At 41.5% G+C, this 18,038-nt stretch overlaps 1 protein-coding gene and 1 long non-coding RNA gene across 17 annotated transcripts in view; one reads left to right on the top strand and one right to left on the bottom strand.

The window, feature by feature from the left end:
- HMCN1 (hemicentin 1) overlaps positions 1-3,058 on the top strand; it is a 164,368-nt gene extending 161,310 nt beyond the window's left edge. Inside the window, exons 105-107 of the mRNA XM_064427772.1 lie at positions 64-183; positions 547-673; positions 1,720-3,058. Coding sequence (XP_064283842.1) covers positions 64-183; positions 547-673; positions 1,720-2,086 — 614 coding nt within the window. The 3' untranslated portion in view covers positions 2,087-3,058. The remainder of the gene's footprint in view (positions 1-63; positions 184-546; positions 674-1,719) is intronic.
- The window catches only part of LOC135304891 (uncharacterized), a 42,629-nt gene that overhangs the window by 5,760 nt on the left and 18,831 nt on the right, over positions 1-18,038 (bottom strand). For 12 of the 16 annotated variants that reach the window (XR_010366129.1, XR_010366128.1, XR_010366139.1 and 9 more), the window contains 7 exons: positions 17,498-17,633; positions 4,844-5,008; positions 4,166-4,737; positions 3,741-3,810; positions 1,988-2,318; positions 1,476-1,525; positions 10-175 (listed from right to left, as the gene is read on the bottom strand). This is a non-coding gene — a long non-coding RNA (uncharacterized LOC135304891). Of the gene's footprint in view, positions 1-9; positions 176-268; positions 561-1,475; positions 1,526-1,987; positions 2,319-3,740; positions 3,811-4,165; positions 4,738-4,843; positions 5,009-17,497; positions 17,634-18,038 lie in introns of those variants that run through there. The other 4 variants (XR_010366137.1, XR_010366140.1, XR_010366143.1 and 1 more) reach the window with 4 other exon arrangements.

Genomic DNA, 18,038 nt, shown 5'->3' with positions numbered 1-18,038 from the left:
GGAAGGTACCTGTGTTCATGGCAGGCTCAGGGAGTGCTGAGGTGTTGGTGCTTCTCTCCACAGACATCGATGAGTGTGAGAGCAGAGACACGTGTCAGCACGAGTGCAGGAACAGCCTGGGCAGCTTCCAGTGTGCCTGTCCCGCGGGATACCGCCTCATGCCCAACGGCAAAACCTGCCAAGGTACGGAGAGCCATCCCTGCAGTGCTCTGGGGGAGGTCTGCAAAGAAACCTGACACCAGCCAGCTCAGCACATGGCTGAGCCACCTCTCTGAATTGGCTGTGTGAGAGTCAGCATTCAAAATCTCAGGTTCCAGAAGGTTTTATATTCCACACTTTTATTGTTTCATAAAATATCAGCAAACTAGACAATTGCAACTTCTAATTCTCTGCAGTTCCCCTGTGACTTTCTCATTACACATTGACCTCCAAGCTCTAGGGTCAAACAGAGGCACATTCTGGGCTCTGCTCAGCCTTTACCCACTTTGATTTTCACCCTTTAATTCGTCTACCAGCAGTTGATCCCTTGCATGTTTTTCCATCCAGATATTGATGAGTGTCTTGAAGAGAACATAAATTGTGGATCACATCAGATGTGTTTCAACATGAGAGGAAGCTACCAGTGCATAGACACTCCTTGTCCACCCAACTACCAGCGAGAGCCACATTCTGGGTATGTTCTATTCTCAGCCCCTTCTCAGCTGCCTCAAGCTCAGCTCCTTAACCTGTGCTTGTTAAAGAAGAAAATTTAAGTTTGCCTAACACCAGTAGAGCTCACAGTAACTAAAGGTAAGGCATTGACATTGGAGATCAGAGTCCTGGGATGGTTTTGGTTGGAAGGGACCTTAACAGAACATCCAGTTCTACCCTCTGCCATGGGCAGGGACATCTTCCACCAGCCCAGAGTGCTCCAAACCCTGTCCAGCCTGGCCTTGGATACTTCCAAGGGATGGGGGCAGCCACAATTTCTGTGGGAAACCTGTGCCACTGCCTCAACTGGCATGGAAGAATTCCTTCCTAACATCTAATCTGAACGGCCTGACTTGCTATCAGCTTCAAAGCATCAGATACCATTCTTTTAGTCATGAAAATAATTCTAAGTTCCTTTAAGCTTTGTTATTTCCCTGTTCTGGGAAAAAAAACATATTGATTTCTTTTAATCTTTCAATATCCTCAAAGAAAAATAGCTTTTTTCATAGTCAGAAACCATCTTTTGGGAGCAAGCTCAACTGCAGTGACATCTACAGTGACATGGAGGTCATGTCCTTCAGCCTCTATTAGCACTCGCAAACTGCACTAGCAGAGATTTCATATTTTAACTTTTGATTAAGAAAAGTAAATTTTATTCTGCCATTCATTACATATTCTTTATTTTATGACATTTTATAACAGACACATACCTCAAATGCTACCCAGAACATTTTAAACTAGGTCTTGCCATTCTAATGTTTAAGAGCACAGTCACTAAAACTTACCCTATGGCCATCAATGATATCAGTGCAGCCAACATCTTTCTGGAATGATCCTGTTGAGGCAAAAAGGGATGTTAAACTGGGCTGCAGCTCTAAAGGAACAATGGACGAAGAGTGCATGAGCACTTCTAGAGAAGTTTTAATCTGCAACAGGGTAAACAGGGGAAAAATTTCTCTTCTAAGACCTATCCCAGTACTTAAGATACTGTGCCTTCTTCCTGGGCTGAAGTGTTCTGCTCCTTCCTAGGTTCTGTCTCAAAAGCTGCCCGGCCAACGACCTGGACTGTGACCTGAGCACCTATGCCCTGGAGTACAAGCTGCTCTCGCTGCCCTTCGGCATCGCTGCGGGGCAGGATCTGATCCGGCTGGTGGCCTACACTCACGACCAAGTCATGCACCCCAGGACCACCTTCCTGATGGCGGACGAGGACCCGGCCGTGCCGTTTGCCCTGAGGGATGAGAACTGGAAGGGGGTGGTGTTCACCACGCGGGCGCTGCGCGAGCCCCGGACGTACCGCATGGGCGTGCGGGCCCTGTCCTACAGCGCCGAGGGCAGCGTCGAGTACCGCACCACCTTCATCATCTACATCGCCGTGTCCGCCTTCCCCTACTGAGCTCCACCTCCTTCCCCGGGGCCAGGCTGCTGCAGCCTGCTCTGCTGCCTGCCCGTACTTACGGGAACCACCGCACTTCAAAGGGTGCTATGTGCTTTTCTCCTCCCCTGCTTCCCGGAGGCTGCCTCTTCAGTCCTGTTGTTCCACTTCAAGAGGAAGATCCGTGGCTTTGAGGACCTGTTCCCACTTGCTTTATTTATTACACTGGAATGGTCACTTTCCACAGTATGTTCTGAAAAGCAGCAGAGAAATCCATGTAGTCAAAGCAGTAAGCAAGGAGCAGCCTCCACTGAAAGTAACTGAAGAAAATAAACCCATAATTTCAAGTGGTCTACATATTTTAAAGGTTGCTAAGTGTTTTAAATTTTATATCTATTAGATTTTTTTCCTTATCAATTACCCAATAGAATTAGGGCTGTGCTATACTATGTTGTGTGCTCAAACCCACCAAATGCCACTGTGCCCAAGGGTTGCAAATGCTGAAACAAATTACATTAAAGTTTGTTTGCAGCTAACGAATCTACAGGAGAATTTGGAACTGGTACCTTTGGTTTCCATGCAAGTGTAGAGATGTTGCTATTTTTTGGAAGAAAAAAACAAAATGGCTTCTTCTACTTTATAGAGCAGGTATTTTATAACTTGTTTTTACTCTGCCATTCTGGTATAGCCATTTATTTAACCCAAACCCATATCCACTGCCATACTCCCAGCTCAGCAAATGGTCTGGGGTTTTACGCACATGGAACATTTTTCTCCAAAGGTGATGTAAGTTTGGTTCAATAATGTCAATACACTGTACACAAGTAATTTTGCCAAGATGTATTCTATTTTTATGGACGTGTATATATGTGGTTTTTCCTATGTGTATTTTCTATGCAGTATCTCAAGAGTGTTTTACAGTTAAGTTTGCATAAAAGGACAATGTCAGTACAATGAAAATAATCAAAATAAAGGTTCCCATCAACTTTGAGACTGCTGGGAGTTTTATCTTTGAAAAAATTCTTTCCCATTTCTAAAGCTCTTGCCCGAAGTGCCAGGGGACAGTGCAGAATGTACCATGCCCAGCAAACCAGGGAGCAGCTGCAGCTCTTTTCCCTCTTCCTGGCACTCGGGGGTAGTAAGAGATTAACACCAGCTTTAAAGTAGATTTTCAGCCACCAGAGCAAATTGTCTCCCAGTAGAATTTTGTCTCTATTTTTGTATATTATTAACCAATGTTAGACATCCCCAGTTGTTGTCCCCTTTTTTTTTCTTCCCTTTCCAGTGCACCAAGTGAAGTAGTCCTGCAAAACAATGATGACTTAAAATTGCTTTGCACTTTGTACAGATTTATCTGAGTTAGACTTCAAACTGAATGGGTTTGCTTCTCAGAAACCTGACTTGAGAAATAAAAACAGCTCCAAGAAGACAAATTCCATGCAAAAGACACGAGGGAAGGAGAAATGAGAGTAAGTTAGAATAGGTACAGGTAATTACGTCAATGTCTTTTAAGGATGAGAATCAGACTGAAAGTGATGTCCTTAAGGGCAGCTAATTCCACTCCCAGAACACAAAAATTTCTACTGTGACATATTTTGTGAGAAGGGAGAAAATCCCAACAGACTCAACAACCTTTCTGACCAATCTGACCCTCAAAGAAGTAACAGCCCCTTACCTCCTCGTGGGCACACCTTGGATCCAGCCATCTGCTTGCTGCAGCAGTGCCCAGAGCACTCAGCCCATGCCTGTATTCCAGGAAAACATCTGCTAAACCCCAGCCTTTGCCAGAACACAATCAGACTCGCTCATCCTTCCAAAAACAATCTTTTCTTGGTAAAGCCTTAAGGAAACTGCATGTTAAATACACCCCTTTGGAAAAACCCATGTTATTCCTTCCAAATCTAAGGTCTAGGAGAGGAGTAAGGCAGGAAAAGGAGTTCAGGGGTGAAATCAGGGCTGACGGGCTGGAAAGGATGGAAAATTCACAACCAACATCTGTTAAAGGTGACTGATGCTCTAATGCCAACCCCACCACAGCATCACCCACCATAAAAGGCAGGTGTTCAGGAACCAGAGGCAGGTAAGGAATGCCCATCATACCTTCTGTAGGGATCCAGCTTGCCAGCCTCTGGAGAGAGGAAATGCACTGGGGCTTTGTTTTCCTTCACACACTGGCCAAAGTGAAAAGCTACTGCATGGGTACAGTAATGAGCCCGTGCTAGAAACACAGCACTGTTGGCTAAAGGGAAAACATGTCATCAGGTGAGATGGATGCTCAGCAAAGACCAGAGCAGCTGTGCCTGAGTGGGAAATGTCCACTTCCAAGTCAGATCCAGACAGTGGGTGCGAAACCAAGGCGGACGCTGAGTCACGCAGCCGTCACCGCCCGCAGCGGCGGGGCACTTACAGGCAGGACACTGCTCCCGGGGTCCAGGGGGAGCGCTGGAGCCCTTTGCCTTAACAGGCGTTTCCAGTTCTGGCAGCTCAAATCCAAGGCTGCTGCCAATGAAAACTTGGCCCAGTGCAACAGCTGAAATCCATGGATTATTTTACGAGGCTGGAATCCCAGTGCCTGGCGTGCTGTCACACACGAGAGGGAGCAGCACACACAGCACTGCTGTAGGATCCCCTGGCCGGGGTGCAGAGGAGGCACCTGGCACATTTCCAGTGACCTGTTAGGATATGGGATGCACAAATGCATGGATGGGTGAGGGCTGCTGGGCAGTGCTGTGCTTTGTTTCTGTGGAGAATCATGCAGGCAGATAAGGCTCCTCTTACCTTGTAGACTTCAGCCTCTGATCCAGTGGAGAGCTTTGATTCAGCCCAAAACCAGATGAATGTCTTTGCTGTCACTCAGCACCACAATGAAGTCTGGAAAGCTAAAGCACCTTCGTCGCCAACTTCCATTAATGCTGGAGAGTCTGAATGGCTTAAGTGCAGCTCCTGAGGGGAAATCAGAGACAGTTTCAGCTCTGGCACATGCAGAAGTTCCCCATTCAGGCAGAGCTGATACTCCGCAGGGACTACAAGAACTCTTAGTGAATCACTTCATTTGCCCCTTGTAAGCCTGGGCAAACTAAGAGGCACAGGCCTCTGGGTGTGAGCTGGGACAGCAAGGAAACACCAGAGAGTGCCAGCTGATGGCCAGAGCTAATGGGTCCTCAGACATCACACCTTCAGCAGCATTGCTCTAATCATCTCAACATCCAAGCAGTGCATCCAGCCACACCCTCTGAATAAGGTTAAATGGGACCCCTAGCTGGCTGCAGATTTTTGTAAACACATTTGCATGTCTGGACACACTTAACTCCAATCACCTCTGATCATTAGGCTCAATGTTCAAATCTTCAGTGCACAACTCGTGCCAGATTATTCTGATTTGATAAATTTAGTGTTAGAAAGGGAAGCAAAGGAGACTTGCTTACAGATAAAGGCATATGGATAAAAAAGGTGCTTTTCAGTGCTAACATAGATTCAAATTATAGTTTATGAATAGCTAAATAATGAGGGCATCACAAAAATCACCAAGCCACGAGACTGTTCAGAATACACAGCAAAGGTTAACAAGTGCTCTGAAGTAATGCTGTGCAAGGAGAAGAGGATCTGTTATTTTCCACTGTATGTAAGCACTGCACAGCTCCTATGGTTATGAATAGCTCCAGTAGTCTTGCAATTCAGTGAGATGCAGCTGGCTTCCTTATTAATAACTTCTCATTAAGGACTAAGGACTGAGACAAGCTCCCCTGCACAGCTTTGAACAGCTTACTGCACAACAGTCACACAAATCAAGTCCTGCCCTCCTGCTCAATCACAAGAAGGGTCCCAAGGACTCCACTCATAGAGAACACCTGAGAGGTATCAAGAGATCTGCACTGCACAGACCATAATTCAAGCAAGACAAACTCTTCCTATGCAAAACTGTAGCAGAACCCCTGGCAAACACAAAGTTGTATGTAAAAGCTTCAAAAAAGGAATATGTCTAATTTGGGGTCTCCAGCTTCAGAGGCAAAGCCCACCAGCATACCTGCAGTAAAGAATCCCGTGAGTATTCCCCATTACCGCTGTCCCTGATAAACACAGTGGCACATAAAAAAGCCCAGTTCCAAACAGCATCAAGGTTCCTTCACAGATATTTAGCTGCATGGCCTCTGGAATCTGCTGCTGTAGATGTAAAAGATGAGGTTTGCAAATGAGTTCCCAAATGCCACAGGAACAAATGCCTCTCCACAAAAAACAAGCAAAGGAACAGGACTTCCCTATGTCCAGAGAGGAAAATGCAGAGGTCTCTGGTGCCACTGCATGACTGACTGAAATGGAAGACACAAAAATAACATGAGAAAACAACATGAAAACACACACTGAAGGGACTACAGGAGTCACAGTGATAAGGAGGGGAGAACAAAGCCTCCTTGCACCTCAGCAGATGTTTTCTGCTGAGATGTCCTAGCAGCTCCCATGCTTGAGAGCTTATAGGCAAGAGATGGGCTGAAAAAATCTGCAACAAAACCATCACTTCTTCAAATTCTCTTCTACTTAAAAGAACTGGACTTTAAATATAAACCTTGTAAATAACTCTGATTGCATCAAATTTATTCATCCTTCCTCATCTGTCTCATCCTTCCTCATCTGTCTGCGAGCAGAATTAGCTCACCAGTATTCACTATTTACCAATCCTTCAGGCCAGCCTGCTTTTCTCAGCTGCTGTGGCCTTGTTGGAAAGGAAATATTGGTGGTTTTCTTACTGGTTGCTCTGCAATGCTCTCAGTGATGCAGAGACTGATAGAGAACCTCAAGTTGGGTGTAACCCTGCAAAGCCTGTGCCAAAATATTACTGCTAACATTTCACAGCTCATGTTTTGAAAATTTTTTGGATGTATAAACAATGTTGTCCTTTAATAGATGAGCTCTAAGACAGAAGTGGTTTGTGTTCACCAGCCCAAATGCACAGCAAGGTAATATCATGGTGTTTTTACCACCTGTAGTAGCTTTACTACAGACAAGCAAAGAGCCATCAGCAATTACCAAAAAGCCACTTCTAATGAAAGCCAGTCACAACCTTGCTAAAAAACTCCAAGTGCCTTCAAATTGGGCACCTCAGCTAATCAAAATCTCCCTTAATCATAGAAAAGGTCTCAGCAGATACTGCAAGTAATAGCAAAAGCTAGGTTTTACTTAGAGCTGTTATAACCCAAATGGTCTTGATATAGATTTGAAAATTATAAACAGGACAGAAGGGCCCATTGTAAAATTAATTACTACAGTATGTAAAAACACACCAGCAGAGCAGCTAATGGGAACAGGCTGAACCTAGCTGAGAATCAGCCTTTTGGAGAAGAAAAGCTGTTTTTTGGGCAGTCAGGTCTAGCAGTGAAGTTCAGGACCACCAGATTATCCTGTTTGTTTACAAAGCTCTGTTGGTTATCTAAATAAATCACACAGCACTGATTTTGCTCCCACCTTGGGTGCTAGAAAGGAATTAATAGAAAATAACAGTCACCAAATCTCCAGCCTGAAACTGGAATTTAAACCAGCCATGCTAAAGTCTGAGACATTTTCATGATTTAGAGCTGCGTGAGTCAGTTGCCCATTTCCACAGGTTTTTTCAGTATTTTGACAAAGTCCTTTGATCACCCGAAGCTGAACTGAGAAAAACACAGTGGATGCTTGTTCCACTTGGCAAACCCCAAACTCTCCCACTTTTCTGTAGTCATTTGTGTCTTTCAACAAATGCTTCTGATATTCAGATACACATCCAGACAACATCTTCAAATTAGGTATTTGGTCCCAATTACACTGAAGTCAAAGTCTGAGCTTTATGTACCTAAGCATCAACTTCTCAGCCACCTCTCAATTACAGCAATAACCTCTCCTCTGACTACAGCAAATCCTTTCCCCCTCACTCACAATAACAATAACTGTGAGTAGTGGCACAAAGACTTTGATCTTAGTCTACAAACACAAGCAGCTACTTCTTTCCTTTCAAGTTCAGTCTGTCTTTACTGCCAGGAATCAGCCTTGCTACACTTCCAGATCTGTTCGTTCTTCCTCTCAAATTGGCCTTTTTTCACTTGGCAGGAGTTTTCTCTTGCACAGAACAACTTCATTTTGCTCTTTCAACTCTTTTTTTCAGAGTACTCCTCTGCTGGGGTGTCATTAGAGATAAATACAAGAAAGATAGTGAAATGCGTAACCACAGGAAAGGAGTCCAACACCATTTTCTGTACGAGTTATCTAAAAAATTAGTTTTGGAAGCTATTAAACACTTTCCAGTATAACACCATGTTGGTAAACAGCACTTTCACAATTATTTCCCTTACGAGAAGGTTGGTTATTGAGCTGTTTTTTCCAGTTTTACAAAGTCTGTCCAGATAAACTCCATTCTATTACAGACAAAGGCGTGTGTGCTTGGATTTTAGGACCTGTTCAGCACAAAAGGAAGATGTACTTGTAGTGTTTATAAGAATATTGACAGAAATAAGTAATATCAATTAGCTTAATCTAACTAATTAATTAATAAAATGAGAGTTTGCATGTTCTCACACACAGATGGAAAAAGCTCCCTACACACACCTGAACAAAGCACTGCCTGCATGCCATGCATTCTTATTTTTCATTAGTTACTATACAATTTCACCTGGACTGTTATATTCTGTGTCCCCATGTTCCAAGTGAGCTGTAGATCCCCTTTGAGAGAGACTGACATGAAAACTAACCACTGCTATTGCCTGAATGGTCACAGGTTAGATGGCCCTCTTCTATTCATAGATATTCTCAGAAGGCTGAGATTTTAGATTAAATCTGTTGTATTTTAACAACAACAACAAAAAAATCAAATATTTTGAGAGCTATAATTTCTGTGTCTGTAGCAGAACTGATATGTCAGTTATTCAGTCAATTTTCCTATTTCCTATTTTTCCATAGACAGATTTTGTAAGTAAAGATAATATTTGTTTGCATCTACCTATTATGCAGTCATTGTTTATTTTTAAGATGTTCTGGTCCTTCATTGAATATATTTACTTTAATAAGATGAGCAACAGTACTTGTAAATCAGAACATCTGTAAATGCCTGCAATCTGCCAGACAGTCTTGTGCAAGAGTAATCACTCCAAATAAATGTTATTTGTAATGCTCTTTTATATTATGCCAGATAAAGTGATTATAAAAATGTAAAAAGTCTAAAAGGATAGGAGTAACATCATATCCCTGAAATCATCAGCAATTGTCCATGTTTTCTGAAGTTCACATATGAATCACAAGCAAACTACTGTCCTGGCAGGACAGGAAAGGTCCCAGAAGGGGAATATGCACAATGTTCACAGAGCAAAGAAAAGAAAAGATAAACATGGAGCAAAACCTACAGATTATTATGTTCTATGGACAAGTTCATTGTTCAAGAGAGTGTTCATAGATTAACTGAGACAATTAAGGGTGATGCTTTTGAATTAAACTGCTTTCATTAACAAACGCAAAGTTGGAATGGACTTCAAAACAACATCCTAATCTTATTTATCATTAGGCCAATACCAATATTTCCTTTCATTAGTACATAAGTTATAAGGTTATAAGGAGGAACTAATGGCAAACATCTACACTTTCCCACTCTTCACTCTTTAATGATGTGATTTTGCTACAAACTAGGCAAGCTGCTTTTAAATTATCTTGGATTAACCTAAAGTAGTGTTTCAGGGAGATCATCGTTGTCATTGAGATATAAGTTTAAATTTTAGCTTTGGTTTCAAAATAGGGTTAAAAGGCAAACTAGTACTGTGATCAAAATGCTCTAACAGCAAGTACAATTATCTACTTAAACATGGCTTCTGAAAGTGAAAACACCCAAAACAAACCACTGGTTGGGAAACTGTTGAGCAGCACAATGAATATATTCCACAATTTTATACACAGAAAGCTGCAAATGTTACACACCTTATCTTTTACAACTGAGTGATTTTTCTGACTCTTATTCTCATCAAAATTTGCTTAAATTTCACAGCCAGCAAGAGAAACCAATAATTGAATGACAGAGCTCACAGACATGGAAGGACAAATTTCAGAAGGGTGACTGAGGCATTCTCCCCTCTCACCCCAAGCCACTGAGAAAGCAGGAATTACCCTAGCAGAGGAAGGACTGAAGTAAAATTTTTGGGGCCATTGGCAGTTGTCCTGCAGCACCAGGAAGCTGGGAGATGAGTGTTGTTGCCTCTCCATTAATGATGAAATGGCAAGGTTTTACTGGCTGCCCAAAGAAGACTCTGACAGACAGCTGTGATAGACGACTTCGGTAAATGGAAAAACATCAGATCTGTTTACATTGAAGTAATGTCTCCAAAATAACTGTCCCTGCTCTACTGTCTTACAGCAAGAGCCTTCCAAAATCACCTCAAGTTCCTGCTACAGCCTCAGCTTCACTGCACTCTTACAGCAATGCAGCCAGGGAGGGACACTGGGAAGGAACTCCTGCCACCAAGATCCTTCTCCCATCTCATTCAAAAATGCATCCAACTCCATCTGAAAATTCATCTGGTCAGCAGGCTGTTGCCAAGTCTCAGTGATATAATTCTTAAGAACCTTGTTCTAATTTCCTGCAATCTTACTTACAAAGTGCTTAAAATGATTGGACTTTGGCTGCTGCTGCTAAAAGCTTTATTAAACTAAAGGTTCAAATAATCCTCTTCTCTTGGTCCCCATATCCTTATTGCCTGGAGGTATTTACACACAGAAATCAAAGCCCTTCTTTGCTAGAATTAACAAACTGAACTCCTCCGTGCTTTCCTCTTGCATCTTTCCATTACTTTATTTATTATTGCAGCCTCTTCTCATTTGTCTTAATTTCAGTACCTCGTACTCAGGCAGCCAAAACTGCTCACAGTATCCCATATCAGTATAAAAATATTAACCAAGCCCCATGGTCTGCTTACACTCAATCCAGGCCCCTGAATTTCTGAACTGTGCTGATCTAAATGTCACCAGAAGAGTTTGAACAGCGTGTCACAATAACGGGGCAGTTTTATCTGGCCACACAGTGAAGTTCACTGAGTAACCTGAGCCCTGAGGAGCAGAGCACCAGGGCGTTGCCATGAGGTAACGCAGAGTCATCAGCCCCAGCCAGAGCCCTGGAACAGAATGTAATGAATATAACATCAACCCGAAAATGGTGCCAAACTTCTGCAATCCTTGCAAATTCCACAGCCATCTCCCCCATCCCTCCGGATTCCCAAAGACAAAAACACTTGAGCCTATCTGCTGTCAGGAGGGCTATTCCCGGCCCCTCCATGAGTGAGCATTCCAGGCAGTGCTGGCTGCCCACGGCCTGGTAGCTGCTCGCTGACGCCAAATCCTCCTTCTGCTCTCATGTCCTGTGTCTGCAGCCCAGCCCATTCCCATCAACGCCCCGCTGGCCAAACAAACCAGCACATCATCTCCACCAACACTGAGGGACTCATTGAGTGCCCAGAGCCTCTCGGGCTCTGCTTACGCCTGCCAGCGTCTCCTTGATCTTCACTGCCTCCTGCTAAGTTCTCGTTAATGCCATATCTAAAATTCACCTGAACTGGTCCCATTTCTCACTGCATTTAATAATGCAGCTGGTTAAAACACGAGGCCACCCCTGGCACGGTGCACCCTCTAGCCACCTGTATTTCAGTAAATTTGAGGTGAAACAAAAAGGCTCATCCCATATGGACACCATCTACGAACCAGGATAGCCCAATAATAGTCTGTCCTTCATGTTTTCCACATCAGGAATACTGCAAAGGAACACCACAACCATCTCAGCAAAGCCTCAAGACAATATTCAGGATTTGTACGTATTCTGAAACCACTGTGAAACTGTAATCTGGGAATTTAAAAGCATCCCAAGGTTTAAAATTTATTATACACAAATGGGGGAGAAAAAAAAAAGCTTGGATGTTTTGTGGCTTTTCACTTAGAGGTAATAGGCTGGAATACATTCCAATAACATCTATTATTTTATGTATATATTTTACTGACATAATTAATTTATTAAATTTTCCTAGTTAAATGATCCTTTTTAGGATCATTTAAGTAACTGCTTGCTGCAAGGTCCTAAAGGAAATATTTATCATCGCATTCATAAAGTACTGCAAATAACTGAGTTTTCCTGTTTGGTCTTCACTCTGGGCAAAATAGGCACAACTAATATTCAAGCTTCATCAGAGCTTGATAAAAGCTTGGAAAAATATCCTATATTATCTATGTTCTGTTTCAGAAATAAACCCCTTTAACCTAGCCTATGCTCGCAGCTCTAGTATTTGTATATAAAAATCACTGTAATGCATTAAAAGTAAGCCTCAAATACTTATGTCTGATATCTGGAACACTTAGCTTATAAAACTGATTTCATTCAGGCCAAGTTACAAGTTGATCTTTCTCTAGGCTTAATGGAGCTAAAAAATATTCATAGAAACAGATGAGACTATGTAGCACATTAACTCAACTAAAAAGAACAACATGCCCAAAATACAAGGAGAAGCACCTTATCTCTATTTATAATTTAGATCTTTCTACTTTAAACTCGTCTCATATTTTCACACAAGAACAGGTTTATTAAGATACAGTGTCTTCACAGGAACTCTTTATCTGCAAATAAAAGTTGCATCTTTTTGGGCATTCTGAAATTAATTTCCTAGAATATGACAGACAGCCTGCAGTCCTACTGTTTTGGCTTCTCCATCCTTAAACCATTTTTAGCAATTCTTTCTCTAGTAGATGTCCACTTTATGGATTCTAAGGATCATTTTGAAAATGTGATGTTCATATCACAGTTACATCAAATTACTTTAATCTAAGAGTTATGCTAAACACTTAGGACTTGCTGTTATCCTGAGCACACTAGTGAGTTTGGAGTTGAACTGTATGCTTAGTTGAAATGTATGCTATATTCTTGAAGAATTAAGGAAAAAATATTAATGAAAACATCAAAAACATCAAGAGATCTGAATTTCCACTGAGCTTGGCATGAAAGGCTGAGCAAGATGCTTCCCTTTCGAGCTCTTTTTCCTTTCAGTGTACTCAGGCCAACCAAGAACCCATGATCAGGTACCAGGAAAGGACCATGGTAGGATCTTTGGGCTGTTCTTCCTCATGTGGCTTCCACATTTATCTGAGAGTTCATTTTCACTGCTATTTGACATCACAGTGTAGTCACTGAGCTCCTGTGGGATTGGCTTTGGCATGCTGTTACTCTGAGCTTTCCCATAAATTGTGTCTCTCCATCCTGCTCATTTCTCACGCTCTGCATTGAACAGCAGCAAGAATTGGCCTGAATCATTTACTAAAGCACAGGCAGAGCAGGGGCTCTAATGTTCATTGTCAGTACTTTGGCACATGCACCTCCACCCCCTGATCAAGGTTTTCACTCCTCAGCAGAAAAGGAAGCAATTAGCAATGTCATTTTGTTACTGACAGGATTTCTGGAAGCCCATGCTTTTAAGCAGCAGTTATTGTATATTATCGTAGCTATGCAAATTCTTTTCTTTCCAGCCTGACTGAGCCTTTATGATATTTGTTTCTCAGGCCCAGCACCCATAAACACAGGATAAATTACATTATCTGGTAAGAATATGCTTATGTCAACCCATATTCTTTACCAGCATCCCTAGGATTTTCTCTTATTTTCTGAAAACTAACTTTGAGCAAAGGATATTGCCAATACCCTGAGCTCAATCTTTCAGGAATAGAATTGTCTTAAGGGTGGTGCATTATTCGTAATTTTCGTCTTCAAACCAACTGCTCTGGTCACAAAAACATATGACTCATTCTGAAGTGAATAAAAGAAGGCTGCCTGTAAAAAGTCCCATCCTCCAGATACATCTCTGATGATGTACTGAAACAAGACTGCTAGGTGCTGAGGGAAGGGACTTTTTCTTGTTTGGTCTGCAAAGCAGGTTCTTTTTCGTTTGGAAGAAGAGAATCTTTTAAGGATGACCTGCTACTTCCCTTGAACACCTTCTCCTAGGATGTCCTTTACAAATGCACCCCTATCCTCATGTCAGGATCTGACATTCTGTTCTAATCTTTTGTGATAAGAGAAAAAAAAATATAAAAAGAGGTTCCTTCCCACTGTCTATGCTAGAAAGGGAATCTTCACAGTCCAGGCAAGGAAAAGAGTCTTCAAACTAGGCTTTTATTGCAGGCAGGTATTATATAGGCTGACAGGTTCATAATTACTATGATGAACCCATCAGAGAGTGATGCAAACTGCTTGATTCTCTGCTGCAGGGATTTTATTTTCCTTTCAGTCCTCATTACAGCTCAGAGTCCCTCAAAAGGTTAAGTTAAAGAGCCATCAGCACAGAGAACACTGTGACAGAAACAGAGCAGACCATGTCTGGTGACACCGACTCATTCTCAGGTGTCAGTCACAGAAAATACAGAAAACTGTTGCTAGAATTTGGTGTTCCTTTTCCCTTGACAGTGGTGCCAATCAAGGTACAAAAGCCTGTCAGATGCACCTGCACTCCCATGCTGTGCCTTGGGGAAGGGAAAGGTGTCTTTTCCTGTTGCATGTCCCAGGGCACAGCAGTTGATAGCCCACATTCTTCTGGACATGCATCATGTTCATGTGCTCTATGTGGGGGTGAGTGAGCTGGGATGGAGAGATGATTCTGTTTTCTCTCTCTGGGAACATGACAAGAATTTTCTCCCTGGCTGTTCTTAAGGCTACAGTTTGTGATGGGTTTAGTATAAGCCCTGGTAGGATAAGTAATACTAATAACAGCAATGAATACAGTAGGTTTCTGACACTGTAGTTTCCTAAATGGTAAACCAGACTATAACATACCCATCTATGCAGTAAAAAATGTTATTACATGTTTAAATATCACATATTTACAACAAAAGGTTGACATCAGTACAAATTATAGCTCTGTAAAGTACACCAGAAAAGCAGTTCTGGGGCTTCAGACTCTAAACACAAAGCCAATCCCCAATTAAAACATAGACATGTCAATGACCAAAAACCTATACCACAGAGGGCTCCAAATTTCATAATCCTAATCTGAAATCCTCTAACCCTAATTTTAAGTACCAGATTAGATTACTCCTAATTTTAATCCTATCTCTGCAATCCCCAGATAATGTATATATTGATGTGCTGAATTGTTAAAACCAATCTTCCTTATAGGCAGAGATTAGTCTCTCTATAAAAGTAAAATACATGTGTGTGGGTCATGTCTGCTGACATCTTTTGGGCTGTAGAAGCCTAAATATTGACTCCAGCCCTCCTCCTTAGGCTAACCTCAATAAAGCCAATGCCTACAGTAACATGTGAAGCAACTGAAATACACAAATCTCCGAAAATTTAGACCAAAACTGAAATATAAAAAATTGAACTTTAATGAAACACAATGAAATGCTATTCCTAAGCATATACTGAATGTTAGCCATAAATTTTACTATCATGAAAACCCCAAACTGAGTTTTACTGTGGAGCTCAATTCCTATGATAATGCAGAAAGCTGACCTTTGTCAGTTCTCAGCCCTCTTTTTAATCTCCTACTGCCAGAGCTGCAACACCAGAAGCCCTGGCTGTGAGCCCAAATAAATGCTTAGTAATATCAGTAAATTGATCAATCCCTACAGTAAATGAGAGCAGCAGGGCTGTGCCAGGCACCTCCCTAAAACTGAACACCACAAAGTTGAATCATTGACTTATAATTTATCTTTAATTCAAACCATAACATTAATTCAAAGTCTAGAAGGGGAATGAATCATTTAAACAGAAAAGCTGCCAGCCCTCTTAACTCCTTGGGATTTAAAATCCACAGAGGCTCATCTTTCCAAAGCTTGACCTTGACCCCAACCTCCTGCACAGTCACCCCTCAGGAAGGATATTGGGACTAATTCATATCCCCAGCCCCAACAGCTGTGAGTGCTGGCAGTCCATGCTGTGAAGGAGAACTGCTTAGAACAGGTAAGGAACTCCCTGCCAGAAAGGAGCTCCTGCCACCTATGCTGATGCCCTTGAGAAACAGGTAATTACAGGGGCTTTCAGCTTTAGCTTTCTAAAACCTAACACTCAGCTGTAACCCCAGACTTAATTATAGGCAAATAGAAGCCAATGCCTAGAAATTTCCTGATATATCAGAAAGATATCTGGATAATAACTACAGCTTGGCAGTTTTTGAATTTTATTTTCCCTCTTCAGTTAAGGCTGAGAATTTTGACTCTGCTGCAGATCATTCCTGCTTCAGATCAGCACTGCACAATCTCTGATATAACATACCCTTGCTGAAAAATTTACATATTTGTAATAGTTTCATTTGTAGACAGAAAATTCCTGTTATATTTGAAGTACAAACTCGGAGCTGCTGAACCTCAGTGCCCTGCTTGGAACTGCTGCAATCATGCTGTGCTTGTGCAACTATTGCAGGAGGTCTGAGAAGAAAACTGATTTTTAGAGGCAGAGTTCATGTTGAAAGCATTTAAAAGAGAATACAACAATTTCAAAGGTCATTGAAACTGAAGGGGAAATGAACATTTTCTCGTGTTTTAAATACTTTTACCTCTGCCAAATAAAAGGGGATTTATCATGCTGAGACCATTCACTCTGCCAAACACCAGGCAACCCTTGTTCACTGTAGGTGTCTTTCAAACAACGGAATCTGAACAGACAGAAGCACTCAACATTTCACAGAAATAATTCAAATTCCTGTAAAACAATGTCTACAGTAAGAAAGAAAGCAAGTTCCACAAGCCTCTGGCAGCTTTAACCAAAGCTTTCTCCACTACCATTAATATACAGTATTAAATAATGCCAGGAGAATTTTTTGTACAGGAGCTTGATATTTGACCCTTGAGAGCTTCCTGTTGAATGTGCATCAGAAGTTACTATTCAGTTCTCACTCTGAAGTCAAACAACAGCAGTAAAGTTCCAAAAAAGAAAGAATACCCTCTTCTCAGAGCCATATACATTAAAATCTATTCATCACTCTTCTGTACAATTATGTTGATCCAGGAAGATTTCCCCCCTTGCATACACACATTCAAACAGATTATTTTTGCATGAGTACATAAGAAGTGAAAGCTTGAAAATGTGTTAAAAGAATTATTTATGGTAGCCTGAATGTGATGTCTAAGAAAGATGATTCTTCATGTTACAAGAAAATTACTTCATACCAAGTCTGAAGAAACCCGTCTGACACCTTTTCACTGCTCTCTTGCCAAACTGAGGGTGTTATTTGTCAGCCATATGAAAAATGGTGACTGTTTCTGGGAGTCTCTACCATCTGTCCTGAAGGGGTAATGACATAAGTAAATGAAAGAATTGCCTGCATCTTTAATTCCCAAGATTTCCAGGAGCCAGTGCTAATTCAGCTCCTACTGCTGAACTGAGAATTCTGGTTGAACTGCTAAACATAATTTTCTACATTACAGACAGACATATATAATGTCTTACTCTCTTAGATTTACCTTTTGCATGTTAATTTTCTTCATTCTTCTTATCCTGAGTCATTCTTCATGTTGAAATGCTGCTTGACTTTTTTTCTTCCTATAGTTAAATCTCTTGTTTTCTTGCAGTTATGATTCAGTAGAAACAGTCCATACACTGTATGAATAAAAAAAGAACAAACAATATTAAATATATTTTGAGAGACATTTTTCATGAAACAGAACTCACTTTTATCAGCTATGTGTATTCAAATCTATAACCATTTCACTAGGCCCAGGTTCAGAGAGAAATAATTCCTGTAGGGGAAAAGAAAGAGAAGTTCAACATTTCTTATTTAATGAGGTCCTGTTCTGCCAGACATTCCCCAAAAGATTTCACCCAGTAATTTTCTGCCACTAAGTCTGCCCTGTTGTATGAATCAGAGCACAGATTCCACATAAAATGAGATTCCAGTCTAGCTCAGATAAATCCATGCTCTAGCTTTGGGATAAAAACCTTTAAAATTATTTTAGAGAAACTTGTGAGGACTTACTGAGAAATATCATGACATCTATAAAGTGA

The sequence above is a fragment of the Passer domesticus genome, chromosome 7 (genome assembly GCF_036417665.1).
Source record: "Passer domesticus isolate bPasDom1 chromosome 7, bPasDom1.hap1, whole genome shotgun sequence".
NCBI classification, from domain to species: Eukaryota; Metazoa; Chordata; class Aves; order Passeriformes; family Passeridae; genus Passer; species Passer domesticus.
Note: the sequence above shows the minus strand (reverse complement) of the source record. Positions and strands in the feature narration are given on the sequence as shown.